This window comes from Varanus komodoensis, unplaced genomic scaffold (assembly GCF_004798865.1).
Source record: "Varanus komodoensis strain SLA01 unplaced genomic scaffold, ASM479886v1 scaffold7_3, whole genome shotgun sequence".
NCBI classification, from domain to species: Eukaryota; Metazoa; Chordata; class Lepidosauria; order Squamata; family Varanidae; genus Varanus; species Varanus komodoensis.
In genome coordinates, this window is record NW_025336480.1 from 8,189,738 (window position 1) to 8,216,140 (window position 26,403).

Genomic DNA, 26,403 nt, shown 5'->3' on the forward strand with positions numbered 1-26,403 from the left:
GGCCGCCCAGCTCGCCGCCCGCGCCCTGCCCGGCGCCCCCACTCACCCACCGAAACCGCCAGCCCCTCCCTCGAGTGCCCGGGCGCTCCGACTCCAGCGACGACTTCCGCCACGCGCTCCTAAAGCGGCCGGAAAAAGGGCGGGAGGGAAAGTCACGTGAGCGCCGCGGCTTCCGGCTTGTTGTCCGCGAGAGATTTCATGGAGCGCTGCCAGATTTGCATTCCTTTGAGCGCTGGCTTTGGCTGGCGTTCCTGGAAGTAATTTGAATAATCGGAGCCTAGCGAAAGATTGGTGGGAGGCGGCGCATTCGCAGGCTATCTTGAACACAAATGTGTGTTGATTCAAGTGTAGTAGACAAAAGGGCCCTGTTAGAAAAAATGAAATGTTTTATTGTGTACGAGTAAATGTCCTACTTTTGTTCTGCATTTTGATAACGAATGGAGAGCTGTTTCGGTGACGTGTGTTTTACCCATAAAGAAGGGATAGCCTAAGATTTTAGGAGGGCTAGCGTAAGTCTTTCTCGTCCTCCGCCCCGCCCAGGACTGCAAGCGTTACAAAATGCCTGAGTTCACCACTGCCACCCCCGAATATGCCATGTGAGAGTGACATGGGAGTGCATTACATCACAGGTTTATCATCAATCACACACAGTGTGATAGGACATTACCTTAAATAGTAGAAGTGGTATCTCGCAATAGTTATCATCTGTAACATGCACTTGTCCTTATACTGTCTCACCCACCTTTCTGCAAAATGGAGACACTATGGGATAGTTTATTCTACCACAGAGAACTGTCCATCAGGTTTTTTTAATATTGAAAATTGTATTAAATTTTCCCTCAGGACACTATCAAGGTTTGGAAAAGCATGACAGAACCAGTTGAATTATGCATGAAAAGAAACAGCAGTGCTGGAAATCAGTGTGTGAGTTGCACTGTACTGCACAGAGAGCAAAAAGAATATCAGTATAATTTCTTCATGTGATCAGTAAAGCAGCAAGATTCCATACTTAATTTTTTTTCCAAAGTTCGACAAGGGGGCACATCAGAAGCATTATGTATGGAAAACTGTTACATATGAAAGACAGAATTTTCATTAGATTTCAACAAGCAAACTCAATCTTTCAAAGCAGGAGGGGGCACTCAGATGCCTTCAAAATCTGACCCAGATGGCTAGGAAACCTCACAGAGTAGATGTCAAAATTACAGGGCCAGGAGGAGAAAACGGGGAAAGCCCCATCCCACTAACTTCAATTAGCACAATTCTAGATTCAACCCATTTAAATTTACAGGTTTAGGAAGCTGTGTGGATACCTTATTAAAAGTCATTGAATGGCATAGTCTTAATATGAAAATCAGAGCACGTAGTTAATCACATTGGCTTCAGTAATTTTAAAATATTAAATATATCAGAAATAAGGATCAAGCTATTGGATAACACGCACCCTAAATGAGATGTAAAAATTATTTGCATCTACTGAAGGTGTGCTGCAAATACCAATATGTCTGAATTTATACTTTCAGAATGGGAAGTAAATGTTAATAAAGTTATGAAGATAAAATGAAGACAGAGTATAAATGAAGGACAATCATGTGAGCTGCCTTGGGTTTCTTTCAAGAGGAAAAATGGTGTGATACATTCTAGATGTTTACAATTTGAAAGCTAACAAAATGATTACTAGCACTTTAGAAATACCAACCATAACTGGAAATATGAACCAAGTTGAATGTTTAAATTGCTGATACTTTAATTCAGGGAATAAGAAGTCTGAAAAAGCTGAAACTATGCATCTCCTATCTTACTTCTGCAATTTAAATTGTCACAGTGACAATCATATTATGCACACATGCATAACCCAGGGATGGGCATATAAAGTGGAAATTCCAAATGCTCTCTGTGCTTACTAGAATAAGAGTAATTAAATGCACAGAGTATGATCCTGAAAAGTACAATAACACAAAGCCCAAATGGAAAAGATGCTATATGTACTATACATAAAAGCAATCATAAGCTATGATAATTGGTGACAATGATGTATTCATATTGAAGACTTGAGCAAATCCTGTATCAGAGGTCAAACCTTTAGGAATAAAATTTTAAAAGACCCAATTAAGTTGCGACAATCCAGAGGCTGGACATCAGGAAAAGCTTCCTCACTGTTAGAACAATACGACAGTGGAACCAGCTGCATAGAGGCGGTGGGCTCTCCCACACCAGAGACATTCAAAAAGAAACTGGACAGCCACCTGAGTGGGATGGTGTAACTTGGTGTCCTGCAACAGCAGGGGGTTGGACCCAATGGCCCCTCTCAACTTTACTATTCTATGCATTTTATGATTCAATTATACTCCATATGGAATGTAACAATGTGCAAGTCAACAGGTTGAACCAGCAGAGCACTAACAAATCTTGATCTGATAATGAAGAGTGCAGTGGCACAGAAAAAAAACTACAGGAATCTGAGTGAAATTTCAGGAAAAGTTTTGGATTACTTTGATTACTTTAATTAAAGTAATTAAAATGTATTGTTATAGCTATATGAAACATCAGTGTGGAGGAAGCAATTTTGGGTAATGACAGAGAACTAAAAGTACAGGCCACTAGTCACCTGAAGATCAGTTGAACAGAGTTGCAGTGCTCAAGTTTGTTTCATCTTCAGGTCTCCTGACACGTTAATTTTACAATTTGCATCAGCAACTGTTAAAACACTTAAATTGTCTAGTAGTTACAACAATAATGCAAATAAGCGGTTTAAGCTTTTGTTACTTAAGCAGAAGTAGCCTAAAAGAATTTCCAATTCCATCAGTTAAGCACTGATTGACATTTTATATGAAGCATTTGTTCGCAATCTAGGATGAGGGAAGGGGCAGGGATTCACATGGAGATGAATCATGCTACAGCAGTCAGTCAAGAGACAGAAATGAGAAGCTGTGCTCTCAATGAATTACTGGAAGCCCCGTTCAAAACCTTTAGGTAGGCATTTGCTATGCAATCCTGTACTGCCCATTTAATTTAAGAATGGTGGGAAATGACTATATATGAAAAGTGCCTATAGGATTTTCTCCAGTTTCACTAGAACTAGTGTATTCCATCATCCCTGTACCTAAGAACACTTAGGAAGGGCATCTGCTTATTTGCTCCTTCAGTTATCATAAGCAGCAATCTGAAATCAACATGCCATGCCACAAATAATTTTCCACCTTACTGATTTTTTTAATTTTTACTATTGCAGCATGTAGATGAGTTCCTCTACTTTCACTGCCTTTACCAGCACCATGTTTAAATTTCTACCTGTTGTTTCATCCCTGGCTACATTTTTCTCACGCTGATTTGTCTCTTTATTCTAGATAGTTCTATCTTCCATTTTCAATATCTGAAACACCCTCGGTAACATGCTATTTAAATCTAGTTTGACACACAGAATTCATACATGATAAATAAGATAGCAGTTTATAGAAATGCATTTAAGATCAATACAGCAAGAACAGAGCCCTTCCTCTAGTAACTGTATAACAGTTATTCCATCCAAATAATGACACTTTTTGGATTTAAAGAAACTAGCACTGTTTTCAGAAGAAAAAAGCTGACAAAACATTGGGGCTTGCGAGAGCTAAATAATTTATTTCATTTGAAGGAAAGGGTTGGAGCTATCCTTAACAGACAGCAGTTGAAGAACAGATAGAACATGCCCCCCACAACAGCAATAATATTCTGAGTTGTCATTTAAACTTAAGGTATTCTTGGAAAGCTCTTCCAACACATAAGCATTGTTTTTTCTTTTGACTGAAATCTGACGATTTATGGAGGGAAGAATAACTCTTTGAAATTTCCGTACACCATCAGTCCCGTGTATATTAGCACTTAACTGGATCCAAGCACTAGCTTGAGGTCTAAGGTAAAAGCTGTAAGGCAGAACAAAAATGGCGTAACTCATGTGTGATTGTAATATGCGATAGATATATTAAAAAATTCAGTTTTCTAAACAAGTCCATTTCAGGTTGTTTGGGTTTTTCTTAAGATACACTATTGCAAAAGAAAGATTCTGAATTTCTTTTCCACTCTCAAGAATTTGATGTCTTTCACCCATAATCAACAGTTTAAAAATCCAGTCCAGTCCAGTGCATTTATTTCTTGCAATGTGTATGGATGTTTCCAATTTGATTTCAACACATACAAGTTTATAACAATTATCAATACTAGAAGAAACACAGCCAAAGTGTCAAGAAGCACAGGAGAAAACTGCCAGACTTGTTCTTTTGTTGGAAGTTAAAGATGAGCACTTCAAATGTAGGAAGCAAATATTCTCTTCAAGGTTAGCAACTAATCAGAATCATCCATAAGTGCAGACAGATAGCAGTATTTCTTCTTTTTCCTACAAGCAACTACTTAAACTAGAGACAAAAATTTACACAGCATTTCATATAGTTGGGGAGAATTTACCATTGGCATACATATTTGCATCTAATGGCAGATTTTAGGTATATACTGGCTACTCAGCATATCAGAAACGATTTGATAGAATGTCCAAAGACATTAATATTCATTATGGAGTGTGGACATGAACTGGAAAAAGTATTCCAGCCATTTCACTTCTTTCCATTTAGCACAAACATGTAATCTGACCTAAGGTGCCATATACCTCACATAACTATGAATAGTACAATGTGAAATGAATTAAACTTCCAGCTAGAAAACATGCCATTATTGTTTCTGTAATTGCAAAAAGATCAAAAACTTGTACTTTTATTATGCTCCTGTGCAACAAAACCAGAACTTCAAACATCTCTTGCACTTTTCTGTCAATGGATACTTATAATGCAGCAGTTGAAATCCACAATAGCAATCTAGTGGTAAATTAAAAGAACAAAATTACTTTCCAGTTGCCCTCGCTCTTTTCAAAAGGGGACTCACCGCAGGTACAAGATTAAACTGAGGAGTAAAAAGCTATGACTTTTTGCAAATCTATTAATTACCTGGGGAGTCTAATATCATATGAAAAAATACTGAACTTATCCAACTGAAGAGTTCGCTACCAAAGAGTTAAGATGCTTCATACTGACCAATCCCATCCCAAAAGCACACTGTGAGAAAGTTGCAGTTCTCACTTGGCTCCCATTTATATTCAAAACATGAAGTTGACCACTTAAAGCTTTATTGTAGTTTCTAATATAAACAAGAGCTGGAATTCAATCAATGTCCATTTCAGGGAGTTTCTTTTCTGTAGATGATGGGGCTGGTGAATCAGTACTCTGTTCAGCAGTCTTAGATCCTCTGTTGCCATCACCCTGCCCTTCTACTGGCCCATTCTGTTCTGCTGGTTGCTGATCTTCTTTTGGAGGTTCCACCTTGGGTTTCGGTTTGGTGATTACAGGATTACACATGTTTATCAGTTCCTAAAACAAACATGTTAGAAATCCTTAAAATATTAGGAAATAAGTACTTTCATTAATAGATTGCTATCCAATAGATTATTAAGGAAGCAGATAAAAGCATATGTGCATGGATGAACTCATTAAAAATAGCTTGTGACCTATTTTAAATAGCTTTGTAAAACTCAGTACCACAAATAGGCTAACAGAAGGCATCATGCAACACTCTCAGCTTCAATGCTCTCTCCCTCCACCTCCCCACAAGGTGAAAGATTTATTTACTTTTGTTTTTGCATCGATCTCCTTAGCTGTGATAACAGGGTCCAAAGTAAGACTTCGTTTGTTCTGGAGATTGAGCTTGTTGTTCATCCATTCCATTGCCTCATTGACACTCTTCTCCACTTTGGCCACTTCTGCAGGGTCTAAGTGGTCATACTGCTCTTCCTAACAAAAAAGTAGAGTATGAATTTGTATAGAAATACAGTTCTAAACTTCATTCTTTTAATTAAAACAAAAATGTCAGACTTGGCCTGGCATTCTGAACTGAATGAATGAAACATGACATGATACTAAGCAAACAGGAACAACATGAAAGATTACTATCACATGGTATTGACCATAATGGGTTAAATTAAGAAAGGATAAATAGCAAAACTCTCTCCTCTCAAAAGCAAACAAAGTGTCTGAGCATAACTGCCCATCACTTGGAAAGCCAATATCTCCCTGAAAAGGAACATTTATTCTTTAAAACTTTGTCACTGAAAATGTTCAAGATAATTTTAAACCTTTTGTAAATAAGAAAAACAACGTGATGTAAAAATACCTTTGCTTTAAACGAAAGAACAGCTTTCATATATTGTTGGATTTGCTTTCCAAGCTCTTCAAAGGCTTTTGGTCTTTCTTCAGATTCTTGAAATCGCACTTGAATAGGCTGTCCCACAGTCTGAATTGAAGAAAAGTTGTGAAATGACACATTAATTGCCCCATCTTTGCAACTTTGATTCCATGGCATATTAATTTAAAACTCTTTGTTGAATCCATCCTCCTGCGTTTAAATTGGATAATAATCAACTTCAGAGCAGTGATATGCACATGTGAGCAGAAGGACTTCTTTGTACCTCAGCAGTTTTCTCTAAGATCACTTATCTGAAATTCTTTTTCAAAGCAGTTTGTCTTTAGCAGCAAGGAACTATTGCAGCAGCAAAATATAATTAAGCCTCATATATGCTATGGGGTTTTTTTGCATTTTTTCTTCCTAATTGTTTACATCATAAACATTACCAATTAACATAATTAAACAATATATTAATATCAGTACTACCTCCACGAGCACCAACAACTCAGTTACTTAATGTAAGATCATTTATTCATTCAGGTTGCCCCACTTCCCCTTCCAGAACTGCACTGACTCTTGTAGTGATTCACTCCTCCTTCCTTTTATTAAAACGTATTCAATAGAAGATCTCCAAATACTTTCAAATTTGTTTCCATTTATCAAACCTTTTTTCCATTATTCCACATTAACAGCTATATTCCAGACTTCTTTATACCAATCAACTATATGATATTCACATTTTATTGTCCAATTCCTTGGTATTACTAGTCTTACTGCAGTTAATACATTTTTCATCAATTCTTTAGTATTTTGTCCCATCTGTTCTCTAAATAATGCTAATCCAGGATTAACTTCAATATGTAACTTCAATATTTTACCAATTTCTTTAAAGATTCTTTCCCAAAACTCATTTATATATTTACACTTCCACCACATATGGAAATATGTACCCACTTACTGGTGGCATCTACAAAAGACACTGAATATTCATTATTCATGTATTTCAATTTAACTGGCGTTAATTACCATATCCAAACCAGTTTATAAAAATTCTCTTTAATTCTTACTGTCATAAATTTTAAAATTCTCTTGTCCCACATGTTAGTCCATTCTTCAGCACGAATATTTCTTTTTAAATCTATTTCCCAAGACTCTTTAAGAGGATCATATCAATCTTCCTCTTCTAGTAATATGTTGTAAATTTTACTTATTCCTTTCATCCACATATAATTTTGCATAAAGAAAAACAAGATAATATCTTCAAATTTAGTATACTCTGCATTTACAATTTTTCTTCAAACAATTTTTAGTAATCTAATTGAAGTATATCAATTTATTTTACTCTGCCCCAGTGTTGCTTGTATCATTTCTTTACTCTTCATTTTCTCTTGCCAATCTTTCAACCTAGTAACATGTTTACTCTTCAGTACTTCCTCAGATTCGCTGAGAATCTTTCTAATTCCATAATTGGATATAACAGTGAAATCAATGGGATAGATACCTCTAGGAGGTGTGTCCAGAAAGTAATGAGAATGTTATTTTAAAAATTCTTTTACTGAAAAATTTTACAATTGAACATTGTCTCCTTCTAAGTATGCACCCTGTGAGTGTACACAACACTTCCAGAGATTTTTCCATTCTTCATAGCATCCCTGGAAGTCTTCAAATGAATGTTATCCACACTAACAAAATTCAGTCCTTTCAAACCATTCTTCTTTGGGAGTATGAAAAAGTCGCAAGGAGCCAAGTTGGGGCTGTAGGGTGAATGAGGAAGCACTGTGATGTGTTTTTCAGCGAAAAACTCTCTGGCAGCCAAAGCACTGTGACTCGGTGCATTGATGTGATGAAAGATCCAAGTTGAGCCGATCTCAGGACACACACAAAACACTGTCTCAAGCAACCAAGACCTTCCAGGGGAAATCTTTGATTCACAGTTTGACCAGTAGGTACAAATTCCTTATGGACAATTCCACGTTATTTAAAAAAAAAAATCCCAGTGACCACTGATGTGACTTTTGATTTGCTCATTTAAGCTTTCTTGGGGTGAGGTGATGAGGATGTGTGCCATTCTCAACTTCATTTCTTCATCTTGGGATCGTACTCAAGCACCCAAGATTCATCTCCTTTGATCACTCAACTCAAAATATCAGGCTCTCTTTCCAAACTGGGCAATAGGTCTTGGCAAATGATGGCATTCCTTCTGATCAGGTGACAAGTTCTGTGGAACAAGTTTTGCACACACTTTTCTCATGTTCAAATCCTGAGTCATGATTTCATGAACGGGAATGACTTGGTAATTGCTGTTTCCTCTGCAATCATTCTGATAGTGAGCCATCAATCACAATTGAGAACAGACTTCATTGCACTCACATTCTTTTTAGACAAAGGGGGGTCCTGATCAATGTTCATCTTCAACACCTTCTCGTCCTTCCCTGAAGGCCTTGTGCCATCAGTATGCTTCTGCAGATGATAGCACAACTTCTCCATAAGCTCTTTTTACCAATTCCAAAGTTTCTGATGCACTTTTAGCCAATTTTACACAAAATTTTATCACTTACCACTGTTCCAAACTCACTTGCATTTTTCTTAAAACAAGGCACTTGAAAAAGGTGTCACAAAGAAGAATGGCCCAACTCTGACAGGGCTGGAATACAACTGATCAGTGTTCTAACATATGCCTGGCACCCCACCCCATGTGACCTTGGCCAGCTTCTCCCTTCACAGAGCCCTTCTAGAGTGTAGGAACTTCATTCTCATTACTTTCTGGACACACCCTATATTTATTCCAAATTCTGACCATATGCTTAAAAAAGGGTTTCCTATCTTCAATAATCTTATTGAAGAAGGATACTTAATAAGGATCCCTCTATATGTTGATATTCTAATTTATCCCATATTATCTTAACCGGCTGCAGTATAATATCTGGAATATGCCTCATTTGATTAGCTATGTAATAAAATTTCACATTGGGAATACCTAAACCCCATTTTCTGGGGCATATACCATCTTTTTAAAAAATTAATCTTTGCTTTATCCCCATTACAAAATGTATTAATGTCATTTAATATGCTGATGACACCCAGCTCTACCTCTTGTTTACATCTAATCCAGGTGAGGCAGTGGCTGTCCTGAACTGGTGCCTGGCGGAGGTAATGGGCTGGATGAGGGCCAACAACTGAGACTCAATCCAGATCAGACAGACGTCCTTTTGGTAGGTGGTTCGGGTTTTCAGGTAAGTGATATTGGTCCTGTCCTGGATGGGGCTGCACTCCCTCTAAAGGACAGGGTCTGCAGCCTAGGAGTGCTCCTCGACCTGGAGCTCTCCCTGGAGGCTTAGGTGATAGCGTTGATGAGGAGTGCTTTCCTTCAGCTTTGGCTGATCCAACAGCTGCGTCCTTACCTGGACGAGCACTGCCTGGCAACAGTGAAATATGCTCTGGTAACTTCCCAGTTGAATTATTGTAGCATGCTCTACATGGGGCTGCCCTTGGTTCAAAATAGAGCTGCCAGGTTGCTGACGGGGGCCAGCCATTATTCTCATATAACGCTGGTCCTCTACCAGCTTCACTGGCTCCCAATTGAAGTCCAGGCCCAATTAAAGGTGCTGGCTCTAACCTATAAAGCCCTAAACAGCTTGGGACCAGGATACCTTAAGAAACATCTCCTTTCCTACATGCCCTCACGGTCCTCAAGATCAGCAGGAGAGGCCTTGCTCTGGGAACGCTCTTTGAAGGAAGTACAGAGGGTATTTACCTGGAGGTGGATGTTCTCTGCAGTGGCGCCTAGACTATGGAATGCGCTCCCCAGAGAGGTCCGCTCGGCGCCAACTCTCCACTCTTTCCAGTACCAGGTAAAGTTAGCCATCATTTTAATAATTAAGGATTTTAGATCACAGTCGCATTTTCTTTTTTTCTTCCTTTCCTCCTTTTCTTTGGTTTTTGAAAGTGTTGTTTCAGTGTTTTCAAGTGTTGAATGTTTTAAATATTGGTATTGTATTATTATATTACTATTTTAACCTTTTGTAAGCTGTCCTGTGGTGTATTTTTTTTTGCAAAGGATGGGGTAAAAAAATGTTTTAAATAAATAAATATTGATCATGTTCTGCCATTCATTCAAATCTTTTTCTGTTAACTTAATTGGTAACATCATAAACAAAAAAAAAATTTTATGCTATTCTATTAAACTATGATAAACCAATCTTGTAAAATTAATTCATCTTCTCTTTCACGTCATATTTTAACTTACCAAAATTATTCTCTTTTGAACATTACAAATTTTTGTATTATTTACTCCTAAATACTTAGGGGCGGCATAGAAATGTTATAATAATAATAATAATACATATCTTATTTCTTTTAATCTCATCCTTTTCTACTTTATTACAATAACATCATTTCTGATTTATCCCAATTTACTTGTAAACCCATTATTTCTCCAAATTCTGTTAAATGTATTTTAATGTGATCCATAAGCTTAACTGGGTCCTTTATTGTTAATAATGTATCATCTGCAAATAAGCTAATCTTAATTTTATTCCCAGATCCTATTCCTTCTATTAAAATTATCATTCCTAATACTATTTGCCAGCAGTCCTATAACTAAAGCAAACAAAATTGGAGAAATAGGGCAACCCTGTCTAGGACATTGGCCTAGGGATATTTGGTTTGTTATACCATTATTTATTATTACTGTTGTAAAATTCCTTGAGTATAACTGATTATATTTCTAAATTGTTTATCAAATCCCATTAATTCTATTAATATCTTTATTTGTTGACCATTCCACACAATCAAAAGCTTTAACAATATCTAATGCTATTATACCAGCTTTTAAGTTTTTCCTGTATATATATTCAATTATGTTTAATACTCTTCTAGTCAAAGTGTATATGAAGGTTAAGGGCTATACACAATGGTTCACTTAATTAGGAAGCTGCTTTCAAACTCTGCCAAAGTTGGTAGGCTAAAGAGTTGCATAACTCTTAAGTGAACGGAGCTTGGGTGTTTATGATGCTCATGCAAACCTCACATATTTAAAGCAACCATGGTAATGTCAACATTTATAGCATAAGCAATTAGGATAACGTGAATAATCATCTATCATCCCAACCTCCATAATAGCTGGTTTACATTTTCTTGAGAATTTTCCCAGAGCAGCTTTTTAAAATGCAAGGAACTTCCTTCCATGCAGCAGACACAGATTCCTCATGTGAAAAGTTTAGACAATTGTGAAGTACCACTTACTTTCAGTTCTGCCAGTTTATCAATGTATACTTGTTTGGGCTGGTCTTCACCCTCTTCATATAACCAATTTTCTGTATCTTCCAACTTCAGAGTAAAAGTATTACGATCCTGAAGAAAAGTAAACAAAATACAGATCAAAGATTTTTCAATAAATTATGCATTCAAATATGATTGCAGTAACATGAATTTTCAGTTCTAATCCTCTAGAACTAAATACATTTTCATGTTAGTGCATAATTTAAACTCACTCAAAGAATTGCAAATGCTTACTGATCCCCAAAGCTTTAAATGCAACTTGAAAGCATGTATGCAGGTTGAAAAATTGTAGATAGCGAGTAAGCAGGCAAAGCAGCTTTGGATTCCTGGGAGCAGTGAGTCAAGTAAAACAAGGGGTGCAGGGGAAGAACAGAGCACAATCATGGTTCTTCTAGTACTTGGCTATACATCTTTAGTATGAAAGTGTGAAGTTCTATTATATATTGGGTATACGATGAGGAAACTGAACAGAGGATGGACAGAACAACATGTTCAAATATCTGTATGAGTGCCTTATTAATGTTTCAATTTACATAGTGTTCTGTGGTCAGTGAACTGTGGAAGCTACTGATGCTGACATTAGATACTCTGAGAGTAAGACTTGTCTTTCTTATCTATGAAAATTGTCATAAACAATACCTACCTCTTCACTAATAAATTTTTCATACACGCTACAAAGCTTGTCTCGCATTTCATAAACATACTCCTCAACTGCATTCTTGGCATCATTCCGTTCCTTCTCCAGTTTATCCTGCATGATCATTTTACCCTACAGGAAACATATTTGTTATACCATTTTTCAGTTAAGCAGAGATTGTAACTGAGTACTTTTGTACATGCATTATAGGCACCCCTAATTTAAGCATCAGCCACCTATAATTTGTAAAAAGTATTCCTCTATTCCCTTTAAGTGCATTAGACTGACTTACCTCATTCTCAATAAATAAGTTTAGCATGTCCTTTCCTATCTGCCACACCAACTGATTCTCTATAGGAAGGTCAACTGTTGTTGTCTTTACTTTAGCTTTCTTGGCTTGAGGAGGTTGATCTGTTTTCTTCTCTTTTGATCCAGCTTGAGATGTCTGCATTAAAACAGGGTTCAGAATACACACACAAAATGTGACAAATTCTGTTTTGTAGAATTCTCTGACTCCCACCCACACTAAGGCTATCACTAATTTCACTAACAGATCGAGCATAGTAACAACTACACTTAAGCAAGTGCCACCAATTTTACTAGGGCTTAGGCTTTGGTGGACATTTTTTCTTGAAGAGATGTAACGCTGCTTAGACTAGTGTATGTTATTTTAGCTTCTTATAGTGAGGTTATAGGGCCTTTTGTTTGTGTAAAAGTATTTAACTGTAAACAAGCATAGCACATAATTTTTACCTCCATTTCCTCAGATTCAGTCTTGTTTTCTGCTTGAGCTGGCTGCTGATGTTCCTCAGTCTTCTGTTGCTCTTCCTGGTCAACTTGCATTTTCTGAAATAATAAATGCAAGTATTAATATGGGTTTTCTCATCTATACTCCTTAATTATGATCAACTAAAAGACAATTTCCTCTATACTTGGACTTCAGAGTCCTCACCCTACCATATTCTAATTACCAAGCTGTACAAACTGTTAAGGAAAGAGTAACTCTTAATTTCAGGATGGAAGAGAAATGCTGAGTCTCCAGATGCTACTTGTCATAGTTCTACTGCAATTAGCTCTCTGAGCACTTCAGCACTCCAAGGGTATTATAGAACAGGGCAACTCAACTGCCACTGGTTCCACTGTCCTTGCAGGATCCAGTGTGCGCGCCAAAGGAAAGTAATGCTTCTTGATGTAAGCCAGGAAATGAGCTGGAATGCTTGCTTCTGAAATCTTAATGGGCAGTAATGCTCCATTGATCTGCATGCTTTTGGAAATGAGTGTTTTGACCCATTTGTTTACTTTAGGAGCTGCTGGGTTTCCACTGTGGAAGCAGGGATTTCCCCTAGAGGCTCGGTAGTATTGGGTGCGGCTGAAAAAAAGTAGCTCAGAACCCTAGTGGTGTTGTTCAGCAGGGATACTTTAGTGGCAGCTAAATTGTATACTCCTTCAACTTTTGAAGAATATTAATAGATAGTGAACCAACAGAAGAGGGGGAATGATGGTCAGAAATACAGGCTGCCATTTGCAGAGGATCAGCTCGTACAGGTTTACTTTCTTGAATCTACATTTTTGTAATGATTATCAAAAAGTTCTACATAGCCTGCTTCCATATACATTGTAAATATATGATTGAAGCTAATCATTAGTAAATATATATAACCTTTGCTAAAAGGATTGTTTAAAACCAACAGCATATATAGACCTTAACCTACAAAATTCTGTACGTTAATCATTCAAATCAGTCAGGCTAGATTAGTAATACACTGCTATAGTAGATTAGCAATAGCATCCAGCAAACCCAAATTACCTCTTCCTCTTTTGCTTGCTGATCTGTTTCCATGGGCTCCTCATTGTCTTCTGATTTATGAACTTCCACCAGTGATGCACTTGAAACACTGAAAATGCCGTGGATGTTTACTCTGACTTTTACTTTAACTTTTGAACTGGATCCATCAGCTTGTGGCATTACCTTCTGAACTAAAAACTGAGCTAAATAAGAAAATCAGGCAATATTTTCATTAAAAAGAACTCAGAAAGCTCCATGTGGATTAACAGAAAGCAATTGACTGAAACTAGCTTTTCCATTATCAATATTTAAATTGCTTTGTTTTAATATTGGTAGCTTAAAGTTTGCTAATTTAAAATTACACCCATCATTCTGAGATTCAATTCAACAAAAGAAACAACTGTTAAATCATTTCATTGATTACTTACTAAATGTCATATTTAATCCAAGCATGTAATCTTTGGGGTTTTTTTTAGTAGGTACCAGTTTATCAGCATAAATTTTACAGAGACACACACATGCACACACTAAGTAAGTATGCACTATCACAGCAGCTCACGGTGGCTTAAGACATGGTGGGTCGCAACACATATCAGTGGCACTTCAACATTCAAACTGTGGTAGGCTAATAAGGTTCCATTCCTTATTGTGCCATCCAACACTGATGAGACTGGTTTATGTGAGAGTTAAACAATATTTGCAGAACCCTAAAGCAGCTCGTGGGTTAGGCAACTGTTGTTTGGATCTGTATCCAAATTTACACAACACAATTAGTCATGGTAACTACCCATTTTAACTGAAATATTAGAGATAGCCATCACAACACACCAAAATCCACCATGGCTTAAATTTATTTATTTGTATTCCCTTTTTTTTCTTAAAAGAAACTCAAAGCGGCTTACATTATTCTTCTCCTGCTGCTCTCAATCCTATCCCCACAACAACCCTATGATATATGCTTGGTGAGAACCTGACTGGCCCAGAGTCACCTAGTTGGCTCCAAGCCAAGTGGGGACTAGAACCTAGATTGCCTGAGTCCCAGTCCCATGCTCTTAACCACTAAACAGTGGCAAGCATGTGAACCAGTCCACTAAGACAGCATCGCTTTTTTATCATTACATACCTATGGCAGGATTTGGATAAGGCAATTCCTTAGGACAACTATAATAAGCTTCCAGAGTGAAAGGTTCCTTCCTGTAGAATGTGAGAACCTTGGAGAATGGAGCAGCATGATTCTTTGGGAAAACTTCACAATCACTATAGAAAGCAAGAATAAATTTTACTTCAACTAGATAAGACCATTTTTTCCTACAGTTCAGATACAAGTTCTGTTTAGTGAGCCCAGAAAATTATGGGCTCACTAAACCACAACAAGATGTCTCATACAACAGTAGCAGCAGTTAAGAGGAACACATTGGCAAGTTATCAATAATAATATTCAAGTATTTTCATATGCAAATGTTTACAGAATGATAAATTAACGACCACTATCAGCTGTAATTAAGTCTTCACAAATGCATTTAGTGTTGAAGGTTTTACCTTATTCCTTCTTCTGCTGGGGAATTCCATTTCAAAGAAATAGGATACGGTACTAAATCTGTGATAGAAAATTCTCTCACTTTAAAAGCTGGGGATAGAATAGCACACTGTAAGAAACAAAATATTAAGTTAAGTCATGCAAAAATCAAACTACAAGTCAGCTATAATCTCAAAAAAGGATGATTTAATATATATTGGAGGCTTGAACTTCAAAGCACTGTGGGTTTTTTAATTAATATAGTACATTTCTGTAGAAGCTTCTTAGAAGTAAATCCCATTGAAGTCAATTAAAGGAGTACTCCAGTTGTCTGTGAAACCATAAGGTACTGGGGACCCCCTCTGAGGTCAGAGACAGTGTTTCAACTTCAGGGGAGAGAAGTCATACATCCACCCGATTTCCTTAGAACTGGTGGGGACATAAGAGCACTGGCTGTGTTTGGAGGTAGGAAAATCAACCTTAGAGGAAAAAAAGGGGGAGATTTCATTGTAAAAGATTAGCTTAGGTATTGTTATAGATTCTGTGGGCAAGATAGCTGCAATTCTTGTACTGATTAGTCCAGGAATTGAGAACCTTTAGTCCATAGGCCAATCTGGAATACGAGACTGGGCTATTTGGTTCCCTGGGCCTTAGACAAGGCCCAGTCATAAAGGTCTATTGCCTACTGAATCTCTGCTTTTACCTCCTATGGGACATTCCACTCCTGCTTCTGACTGGGAGGCAGAAGAGCTTCGAAAGGAATTGCTGTTTTGTCTGATTAACGGTAACAGTAGTTACTCATTTCCCCATTAGTTTCTCTTGTCCTGTATTCTTCTCAAAAGTAAGTCTACCATGGCAAAGCCAACCCCCCACCTAAGGTGTCAGCTAGAGGAGATTCTAGCCAGTGCCCTGATCAGAGCAGCTTTGCCAGTTCTATGTCCTCCCCAAACTGGCAAACCAAAGTCTTAGCTGAAGACACTCTAATAGGCACATTGGCCAGGAGGCAGATGACCTCAGTGATTGTGGCTACATCCACATGTCATCTAGTCCAACACTGTCTGAGGATTCTTGATTGACTGAACAAATTATCTATTGAGCTTGCAAAGGTCCTTTGGTAGCCATTTTACCCTAACCAGAAGATAGGCTATAAAGATTGGCTTTAAATGGGTCTATGGGATTAGTACTGGTACCCTCCCTGAAGGAGGTAAAGAGGTAAAAAGGACATCTATTCGGAGTAGGGCCTTCTCTGTGGTGGCACCCAGATTGTGGAATGCGCTCCCCAGAGAGGTTTGCCTGGAGCCGAGCCTATATTTTTTGGCACCAGGTCAAAACTTTTTTATTCAAGCGTTATTTTAAAAATTAACATATTAATGGTTTTAACAGCCACTTTTGATTTATTTTTATTGGTTATATATTGTTTTATTATATTGTGGTATTGATTGGTTTATTATATTCTGATTTTAATGTTGAAAGCCATCCTGAGATGTTATACATGAAGGATGGCATATAAATGTTTTAAATAAATAAATAAATAAATACTACTACTACTACTACTACTACGCAGAAAACTACAAAAATGCATTCCTTTCCAATCACTTAATACCTTTTTCAAATCAGCCACATTACCCTCATTAGAAGCTCTCAAGAAACTAGAATGAAATTAACATTGAACAGAGAGTTAAATTCTAAGCTTACAAGCGATCATTATTACCTGCAGTGCACAGCCTCGTGTGACAGCTTCATCAGCATTCAGAGTTGTACTGACTTCTTTACCAAAAAATTTACTGACTCGCTCTTTTACAGCAGGTATTCTTGTAGTTCCTCCTACAATTTCTACTGCATAGATGTCCTCCTTCTTTAATTCTACACAAATTTAGATAAATATTTGAGACATTCCAAGGCTAAAACTCACATGCATAAGGAAAATTCCGCTATCTTCAATGCTATTTGTAAGAACATTTTAGCACTAAAACCAGAAGCAACATACATTAGGTTAGAAACATGGTGCTCAAATTACCATTAAAAAATTTCAAGAGTGTATAACAGTTTCAAAGCAGAGGGTGAAGTCTACCAGTTGGATTTAAAAAGACCAAAGTCTTTGGAATGATTCTCCAAGTCAAGAAGAATACCATGCTATAAGTCAGGGGTCCTCAAATTTTTTGAATAGGGGGCCAGTTGAAAGGTGCCAGCGATAGGCACGGGCCGCCAAGATGGTGCAGGTGGGGGGTGTGGGCCGGAGGGGGGGCACGTGCATGCGCGCAGAATTGCAGGGGTATGAGTGCGCAAAGATCATTTTCTCCCAATGAGTCCAAAACAATCTCCTTGTGAGCAAGCTGGTGCCTTGGGGCTGGCTTGCTCGCAAGTAGATCGTTTTGGACTAGCTCAGAGAAAAGGATCTCCCATCAAGGCACCCGCTTGTTCGCTAGGAGATCCTTTTCTCCAAGCCAGTTCAAAAATGATCTCCTTGCGAGCAAGCTGGCACCTCACCACACACGTGCACGCGTGGCGAACTATGGAGGGTCGGATTCAGCCCCCAGGCCATAGTTTGAGGACCCATGCTCTACATACTCAGTGGCACTAAAAAGCCTCTAATTCACACAATATAGGCAGCATTTTTCAACTGGAGCATACTTAATTGCTAGCCAGTTATTGCATCAGCAATTAAGAAGTGAGCTTACATTAGGCTTAGCTTTGTTTTAGCCAATCTAAAATAGTATATTGCTACTTAAGGTATGAATGTTTTTGTAAATATTAGCAATGCGTATAAGGAAACAATCTGTATACAATCCTGAACAGGACACAATCCGAATTTATACTATTTTGTTTAAAATATTTGTAAGGTGCCTTTTAAGACAATGGCAACAAGACAATGGCCTCCCACAGTGGCCAACAATCTGGAAAAAAATCAGTATCAAACAAATAGTATAAGGCTTTAAAGTGGACTATTTATAATGCATATATTTTCAGGTATCTTTCATCAGTAAATACTGTGAGCCAATAAACCTTTTTAATTTTAATTTTTTTTGCAAATTGATAGTGCTGGTACAGAGTTGCCACACCTAAAAGTAATTACTGCTTCTTGTTTTATATAGCACTTTGAGTGTATTAATTCTTTTAGAATTCCTTGGGTTATTATGTTTACCAATACTATACTGCATTCCAAGTAACAAAATCTGCACTTACTAGCTTGCTCCAATACACTGCGAAGTGGTGGTTCAACTCTAGCTAACAGGTCATCACACATCTCTAAAAATTTGCTCCTGTGGGTGGGTAGAAATGTAAAATTATATGACTAAGCAAAAGGATGAAGAACAATGAAATAATTATGTTTGTAGGTATGTCTTAAATTTTCATCCCTAAAATTTACAATGTTTGATTTAATGTAGTTAGATGGCAGTACATTGTGTAAAAGCTGCTAATTAATAATTCTGAAGTGTTGCAATTCTTCAGTTGAATTGTATATTTTTAGCCAAGATGTCTCCTGTCTCAACAGATACCAACCTCATTAATTCTCCTCCATTTTGTTTCCAAGGGCTTTCTTAAAATGTGTACAAAGCAGAAGTTCTGAGTCACCTCATACCAAGAATAACCTCACAGAAGTTAAGTGCACTGACCCCCTCCAACTGCAGAAACATTTATTTGTACAAGAATCTCTCACTCACACCTTTCCCATCTTTCTCACAGATAATACACAGATTTATAGAAAAGATATGAACAAGGCAAATTGCTTATTTTCCTTATAAAGCTGAGCAGTTTATAGGCAGAGGTTAAACTACAGACAAAATTAAACTAGGATACCTGTTCATTGTCCCAGAGACATCAATGTCATTCATGAAGCATTCTATGTTCATTGGTAGATCAGAGGCATTTGCACTCATTAACTTCTTCAGTTTTTCACATTCCTGAGATAATCTCAACAGTGCACGAATTTTGGACTTTATGTCTAATTTATATTTCTTCCCAAATTCTTCACAAAAATAATTTACTAATACTTCATCAAATTTCTTGCCACCAAGTATTGTGTCAAACGCTGTTGCAAGAACCTTTATAATAGAAGAAATAAATTATCTCCATTACACAGATTTCTTCTCAAGATCTCGACTTCCTAGTATATTGAATAACCCAAACAACTGGTGTTTTGCTCAACTTAGTGAAATCAAAGGCTCTGGATTTCAAACCACTGTAAATCTGTTACACAAAGTTGTATGCTGCAGCCAGCAGTACTATATCCACAAATAAAAGGCAATCCACAGATTAGTAATAGGACACTAGTAACGTACTAAAGTAGAGGGAAAAATTACCAGGCTGCAAAATCTCAAAGTCTAGCTGCCTACTTTCCTGTTCTCATGTATTATCATGGAATATTTATTTGTTTAGGGAATAGAGGGATGGCCAAAACGTGAACAATCACAAAGCTGTCATTCACAGTTAGTATAGCTACCATCATTTCAAAGGACTGTCGTCTTTCAAAGGACAGAGAGAGCAATTATATGGGCCCTAGTCAGCAACTAAGAGTCCAAATTACCTTTTGCATTCCTCAATTCAAGGTTGGAGACAGTTCTGACATTAGGTGAGTGAATCAGAGCTCCAAGCTGCTCTCTGAGGAACTTGAACTTCCGAGCAGGGGTAAAAGGAGTGTTTCAGCATGCATGGAAAGGATACTGAGGAGCCAAATGTGGGAGTTATCCCAAGGCCTCTACAGTCTTCTTCCTTCCCCCTCCAACAAAGTGTATGAACAAAGAATCTGTCTAGCAATAAACACATGGCAGAAGAACAGGAAGGCAAAGGTGATCTACACCATTCCTCCTGCATAGGATACCCATACATTTCCAAATTCAGGGCCTTATGATCAAAGGCATGCCCATAGGAATAAATCTATAGCAAGTTTTGGTGCTTTCACTGAAGAGATGTAAGTTGGGCATTCTATTAGTCAATATGTTGCTTATGTTTATATTTGGTATGTGAATGTTATGCAATAGTTGCCCAGTTGCAATAAAGCTTGCAAATTCCTTAACTCTAGTACTTTCTGTGTTGCAAATGCAGCAGTAACTTTTGGAATTAAAATGAACGCAACTATATACTTACCTTCAGTTTTCCCTTGTTAAATGCACATACTGAAACTTGATAAGCTGAATGCCCTATGTCAACAAATACAACATTTCTTGGTTTCTCTTCTAATGCAGGAAGATCTTGTTTATATATGCCATATGCAAGAGCAACTAGAAAAAAAATTCAGTCCAGTATAAGTAAAAACCATTTTCTTCTTGGTTAGCTATACAATTTGTTTTCAAACAAATTTCCTTCCTCTGAGCAGTATCCAATGGTGCCATTCTACAAACTTAAATCGTGCCATAATTTTTTTCAATTGCAGAGCCTTGCTTATGCAGACAAGTTTAGCTGAATTTTTTCCTCTTCAATATTGTCTGGATCTGCCAGTGCAATGTCATTTCCACTAGCAGAATGATACACCTGAATACTTTCCTCTGAGTAAGAAATATTTAACAAAGTTGCACATAATTATTACAAATGCAGGACATCAGAGCACAGTGCTATATAGAAGTTTTGAGAAATGTTGTAATGTCACCTTGAGATTTTTGAAGTCTGAGGTTACATGCTTTGCAAAGGCAACATGAAACTACAGAATAGAAGGACATTCACCTTTTGCAGAATCAAGGTTACTCAAGCATGCTCATGATGCATGAATCATGAATCAAATAACCATGCATGAATCAAAACTCTTTGTCAGAGAATGAACACTCATCCAAAAATATATTTATGAAAATATATATTTTCATACACCAAATTATGAAGTGAGAGTAAATATATAACATTTGTAAAATTTTTGAAGAAAATCTGCATTTCATCAGATAAAAATTGAGTAAGATTTAAATATATGCAATACTTTGGGGAAATCAAATATTGTGTAAACAGATTTTTGCAATGGTAGTTCCCCTTACCTCCCCTTCCCTGAAGACCCCACACTCAAGATGTACACAGCATATGAGGAGGTGCAGGGGGAGAAGGAATGGTCTGTTCAACTGATGGAAACCAGTTATATGGATACAAGCCTGTCTTTCTAATCAACCCTAAACCTATTTTGCTGTAAAACAAGAGTGGGCAACTTAGAATGTAGCATCATCTGGAGGGTCGCAAATTGCCCACTCCTGATTGAGCATATAAAACTGAACTATTTGGCATATTTATAAAATTGTCAGAATGATCCTATGCACACTTACTCAGAAGAAAAATCCTTCTTTTTAATGAAGCTTACGCCAAGGTAAGTCCAAATAGCATCCACTGTAAAAATGCCTTAATTTTGAACAAACAAAATTACAAGTGTACTCCATACTAGTCAACTGTAACCTGCTACACATTGTGCCATTTAAGCACATGTATCCTTCCTTATGCTAAGTAGAAAGAAGAAATAAATGAAACGGTATTTGGACAGAAGTCTCATACTGTCTACAGTATACATAGGAATCATTCTCAAATACTGCAGATTGCTTGCTTTAAAATTTTCATACTATCGATTTTGACTGACCTAGGAAAACAATCATATGGTCCCTTGGAAATATCTTAGGGACCACAGGAGATTGTAGTTTCCTCTGCAAAGCTTGTAGCTACTGCTGCATCCTTGGGAGGGGGAATCTTACAGAGATATCCCCCAGCCCACATCTCCCAGCTATATGGGTAGAAAGCACCCTCATCCAAGCTTCAAGATGAAGATGTAAATGAAGAACAAGTAGGGGGATGCTGAGAATCTGCAGCATTCTAGGGCCTTCCTGTTCTTATCCCTATGACTTGACCACATATACTCAAAAGTTTATCAGCAAAGAGAAGAGAAGCAAATGTTGTCTCTGTCATTCTTCTTGTACCACCAGGATTTGTTTGATCACTTCAATGTTAGAGTGCTACCTGGACACCCATAGAAGTGCACTGCACTGCACCATTTCACTCAAATATTCCACAGGAGGTTATTTTAGAGATTCCTGAATTCCTAATTTTCTAGTAAAAAGGGGGGAACTTCTAGGGGAAAATGCTTTAATCTTTTTGAAGGGCTTCCAAGCCTTCATATAAGAGTCAGAGAAATTAAATTTCAATTTTTATCTGGATAAATCTTCCCTTTTCCTTACTAGCACTACAGTAGACAAACATTTTTGAGCCTGAATTATGTCTAATTTTTGGAAGGAAAAAATCATACTCTATATTAGAGTTGGGAGAAACTATAGTGGAATCCATCCCTCTAGCATTTGAGGACTCCTCCTTGTGTCTGGCCTGATCTTACAAAACGAACTGCGCCACGATCAAGTCTGCAAATGACTGTAAAGCAAAGATGTGCACCAGTAACCTTCTTCTACCCAAACAGCGCCTGCACATGGCACAGAAGAGGCATGCTGTTTGTGCTGTGCATGGGGCTCAATTCCTTGCAAGTGCCCTGTAAATGCTAAGTCACCTGGTACTCAGACTCAGGAGTGCAGCAGAGCAGACTGGAGACTGGGAAGCTGAGCCTAGGGAATCTGAAAGATTCCCATCCCCAACAGATTCCCCACAGATCCCTACCCTATGCTCTTTGCAGTTAGCTAGCTACCTGCAGTAGTTTCATTAATCAATCGCAAGCAGTTGAGTCCAGCAATTTGTGTAGCATCCATCACAGATCTCCTCTCTGCATCAGTATAGAAACACGGAACCTACAAGACACAAACAAAACCATAATTTTTCATAAATCCACAATTAGAATAGGAAAAGAAGGTTAGATGTGAGTCATCTCTTTGGAATGTCTTCTGCATACTAACATAGATGCTCCACAGCACACACACATACTTGTTTACTACAAAACTGAGGGCACACTGCAACTCATAAGTGAAGGTCTGCACATACAAGCCATTCTTCATGGCCAACAGAAAGATTGTAGTAACTAGAAGTGTGTCCATCCTCCAAGGTGGAACATGAAGGCAGAGTTATGCTTTTACTCTGCATACCATCTAGTGACCAGAAAGCTCAAAAATACTCAAGAGACTTTTAAATTGATAATAATCAATTACCCCTCTTCCTCAGGGATTGAGAGAGAAAAACAAAGTCTTCCTCTTGCTTGACCTCAGCAAATACAAATCAAGGCAACACTTCCCACTCTCCCTCACCTAGCTCTGAGCTTGAAAAGGTTATTAGGGTTTGCCTTGTCTCTACACTTACTAGGAGCTCTGAATCCCTAGCAAATAGAAAGCCAAGCCAAATCCCAACATTTCTCCAATTTTGCAGTAGAAGAACAGGAAGAATGATCTCTCTCTCCCAAGTTAGAAAGCCTGAGCTTGCCACAAAAAGGTGGCTGCACAATGATCCTAGCAATTAACAATGTGCACATCAGAATCTACATTATCCAATGTATCTTATCTAGTTCTCACAACTATATGGATAAGCTTCAGGAAAAAAAGTTTCTAATTAAGTTCGTAAGATTTACAATAGGTTTTGGTGAGCCCATTAGGCAGGCACAAATGCGTGGTCTACAATCTTTTGCACAGCTCTCTTCATATCTAAAATCCATTAGTAACCCTTTTAAGTCCCATCTTTCTTATACAACTACACATTTGTATAGTAGAGATGAGCATTTTGTCCACCATGGGTTGCACTGTGTCAGATGAATCATTAGGGATACCCAAAAAAGAAAAGATGTAGCAAATCAAATTTTATTAATTTCACAGAATCATAGAACAGGAGAGTTGGAAGGGGCCATAAAGGCTATCAGGTCCAACCATCCCACTGCAGGAGAGCAGTTTATACCATCCCTCTCAGATGTCTGTACAGTTTTTTTTTTTTAATGTCTCTAGTATGGTACAAGTTTAAATTTCACTATTTGCTACATAAGAATTTGTTTTTTTTTTTCACTGGGAAAACACTAAGGAATCAACAAAATAATGAGATTTAATGTTTAGGTGAGACTTCCACATTTAGAGAGATGTCATGCCAATCCAAAGACTGTATACACTGATTAAGAGGGCAATCCCCTCATTCCTGGGAAAGTATCTGAGGGATCATAAGATCGTTTGGCACCCCCTTTCCAAGGATGTACATACTTCTGGGACTCTGGTTTCTGACCATGACTGATATAGAAAAGTCACTTAGGAAAGTAAAACAGTTATCACTTGAGGGGCCAGAGAAGTGAGAAGCCCAGATCTGCACATCCTGCACTAGTATCCAATACTGTACAGTACTGGTCCTACCCCTACCAGTATAACATCTATAGACTGGCTCAGAAGCTCATTTAAAAGCAAACAACAAGAATAACCAAGAGACAAAAGTCACTTCTGACATTTCTTCTACTCTACTGGGAGACTGCCTGCAGAGCATAAGATATCTGGAATGCTTTGACATCAGAATTATCATTCAAAGATAGGAGTGTGCTCTAAAGCACTACCAAACATGCACTGTCCTCTTTCCATGCATACAGATCACATCAAAATTAACAAATACATTCAAATTATCTACTTACAGACACAACACAATCAACTACAGGTTTCTTAAGTGCATTCTCTGCAGTTTCTTTTAGCTTTGTGAGAAGCATTCCTGTCATCTGCTCAACTGTGAAATTTCGTTCTTCTTCCATATACATAACCTTAGTGTAAATATAAAAAGGACACATGTTTCAATGTTGTAATTGATAGCCTCAAGCAGTCTTTTACAAATGTTAAATCTAGCATGCTCATTCCGTATCACAAATAAATACCAGAAATGATCCTTTATATTTGAGATAAGATGACCATTGCCCATACTTACTTTATCATAAAGAACTCATCCAAATTCAGTTAGATTTTAAAGAAACCCTGTTTTGGTTGAATTCTCAAGAGCTGGACAGCATTCAAGCAAGTAACCCACATCCATGCCTATCTGACTGACTGTTCTGCAAGAATTCTGTTTTCACTCCTCTCAAAAATTAAACTATATGGCATGTTTATGGACAAGCACCAGCATGTGTACATTTTTAGTGCAAATTTACATATTCATATACCCACCTTGATGCCAATAGAATTTGACTGCATCTGGACAAGTTCATAAGCAAGCTTGGCTTTTTCATCTTGAACAAAAGGATCTGTAAATGCACGGCCATGAAATCTTTTGAAACCTTGCACTGTATTCTTTGCATTTGAAATTACCTAAAAGAGAAAAGAACTTGATCTCATCTGGCACAGCAACATTTCCCCCACAGACTTTCACCAAGAAGCATTAAAAAGTTTCCACAGCATCACACTTAAGTTATTTTGTTCCTTTGTGTTGTTTAAGCCAAGGAAGCTTTTCCAGTAAGATTTTTTAAATGCCCAGAGCACTAAATGTATGCATTCAATATAGTAAGATGCACATTCAAAAGTTTTGAAAATATTCTGGAAAGAACCTAGAAATGCTTTTAAGAGTGATATCTTCTATCATTTTTATCAAACTGAGCTCTACACAGCCTTCTAGCAATAATGACAGAGTGAATTTAGGCCACCTGAACCAATTATCATTACAAACTTTCTAGGACACTTCATCTCCTTGCTATAGCCTAGTTCTCTGCCATAAGGCAAGCAGCTACAACCATTAGTTCTCAATGGGAAAAGCTCAATAGATACTTAATATCTCATGTAAACCCTGGTGCAGCTCTGCAAAAATAAAAACTAGCAGTGGTATCTGGTGGCCCTCAGTAACAATAAATATGCTTAATTGGCAATATAGTCAAAGAGATTCACAAGCCAGAGCATTACCAAGGACACACACTAGGTGTTTTTAATTATAAGATTAAAATAGTTTTGGTTTTCATCAAATTTTAAGTATTACCATAAATAGAAAGAATTACAAAGAAATAGAAATTATGACATACAGTGGTACATTGGCTTACGAACTTAATCTGTTCCAGGACTCTGGCTGTGACCCAAAATGGACGTGAACCAAGTTAAATTTCCCCATAAGGTTCAATATAAATAAGGTTAATCCATTCTGCAACTATTTTTTTTA

The 26,403-nt window shown here is 37.5% G+C and overlaps 2 protein-coding genes across 3 annotated transcripts in view; both read right to left on the reverse strand.

The window, feature by feature from the left end:
• RNF14 (ring finger protein 14) overlaps positions 1-136 on the reverse strand; it is a 38,787-nt gene extending 38,651 nt beyond the window's left edge. Inside the window, exon 1 of one of the 2 annotated variants that reach the window (XM_044454254.1) lies at positions 47-136. The gene's annotated coding sequence lies outside the window, so the exon portion shown is untranslated. The remainder of the gene's footprint in view (positions 1-46) is intronic. The other variant, XM_044454255.1, reaches the window with a different exon arrangement.
• A 3,458-nt stretch (positions 137-3,594) lies between these two features.
• The window catches only part of HSPA4 (heat shock protein family A (Hsp70) member 4), a 38,565-nt gene continuing 15,756 nt past the window's right edge, over positions 3,595-26,403 (reverse strand). The window contains exons 3-19 of the mRNA XM_044454252.1: positions 25,428-25,568; positions 24,908-25,030; positions 23,012-23,111; positions 20,509-20,642; positions 19,222-19,466; positions 18,607-18,683; positions 17,135-17,286; positions 15,447-15,553; positions 15,031-15,164; positions 13,929-14,110; positions 12,875-12,967; positions 12,414-12,566; positions 12,128-12,253; positions 11,449-11,556; positions 6,193-6,312; positions 5,652-5,813; positions 3,595-5,393 (exon numbers count right to left, since the gene is read on the reverse strand). Coding sequence (XP_044310187.1) covers positions 5,187-5,393; positions 5,652-5,813; positions 6,193-6,312; positions 11,449-11,556; positions 12,128-12,253; positions 12,414-12,566; positions 12,875-12,967; positions 13,929-14,110; positions 15,031-15,164; positions 15,447-15,553; positions 17,135-17,286; positions 18,607-18,683; positions 19,222-19,466; positions 20,509-20,642; positions 23,012-23,111; positions 24,908-25,030; positions 25,428-25,568 — 2,364 coding nt within the window. The 3' untranslated portion in view covers positions 3,595-5,186. The remainder of the gene's footprint in view (positions 5,394-5,651; positions 5,814-6,192; positions 6,313-11,448; positions 11,557-12,127; positions 12,254-12,413; positions 12,567-12,874; positions 12,968-13,928; positions 14,111-15,030; positions 15,165-15,446; positions 15,554-17,134; positions 17,287-18,606; positions 18,684-19,221; positions 19,467-20,508; positions 20,643-23,011; positions 23,112-24,907; positions 25,031-25,427; positions 25,569-26,403) is intronic.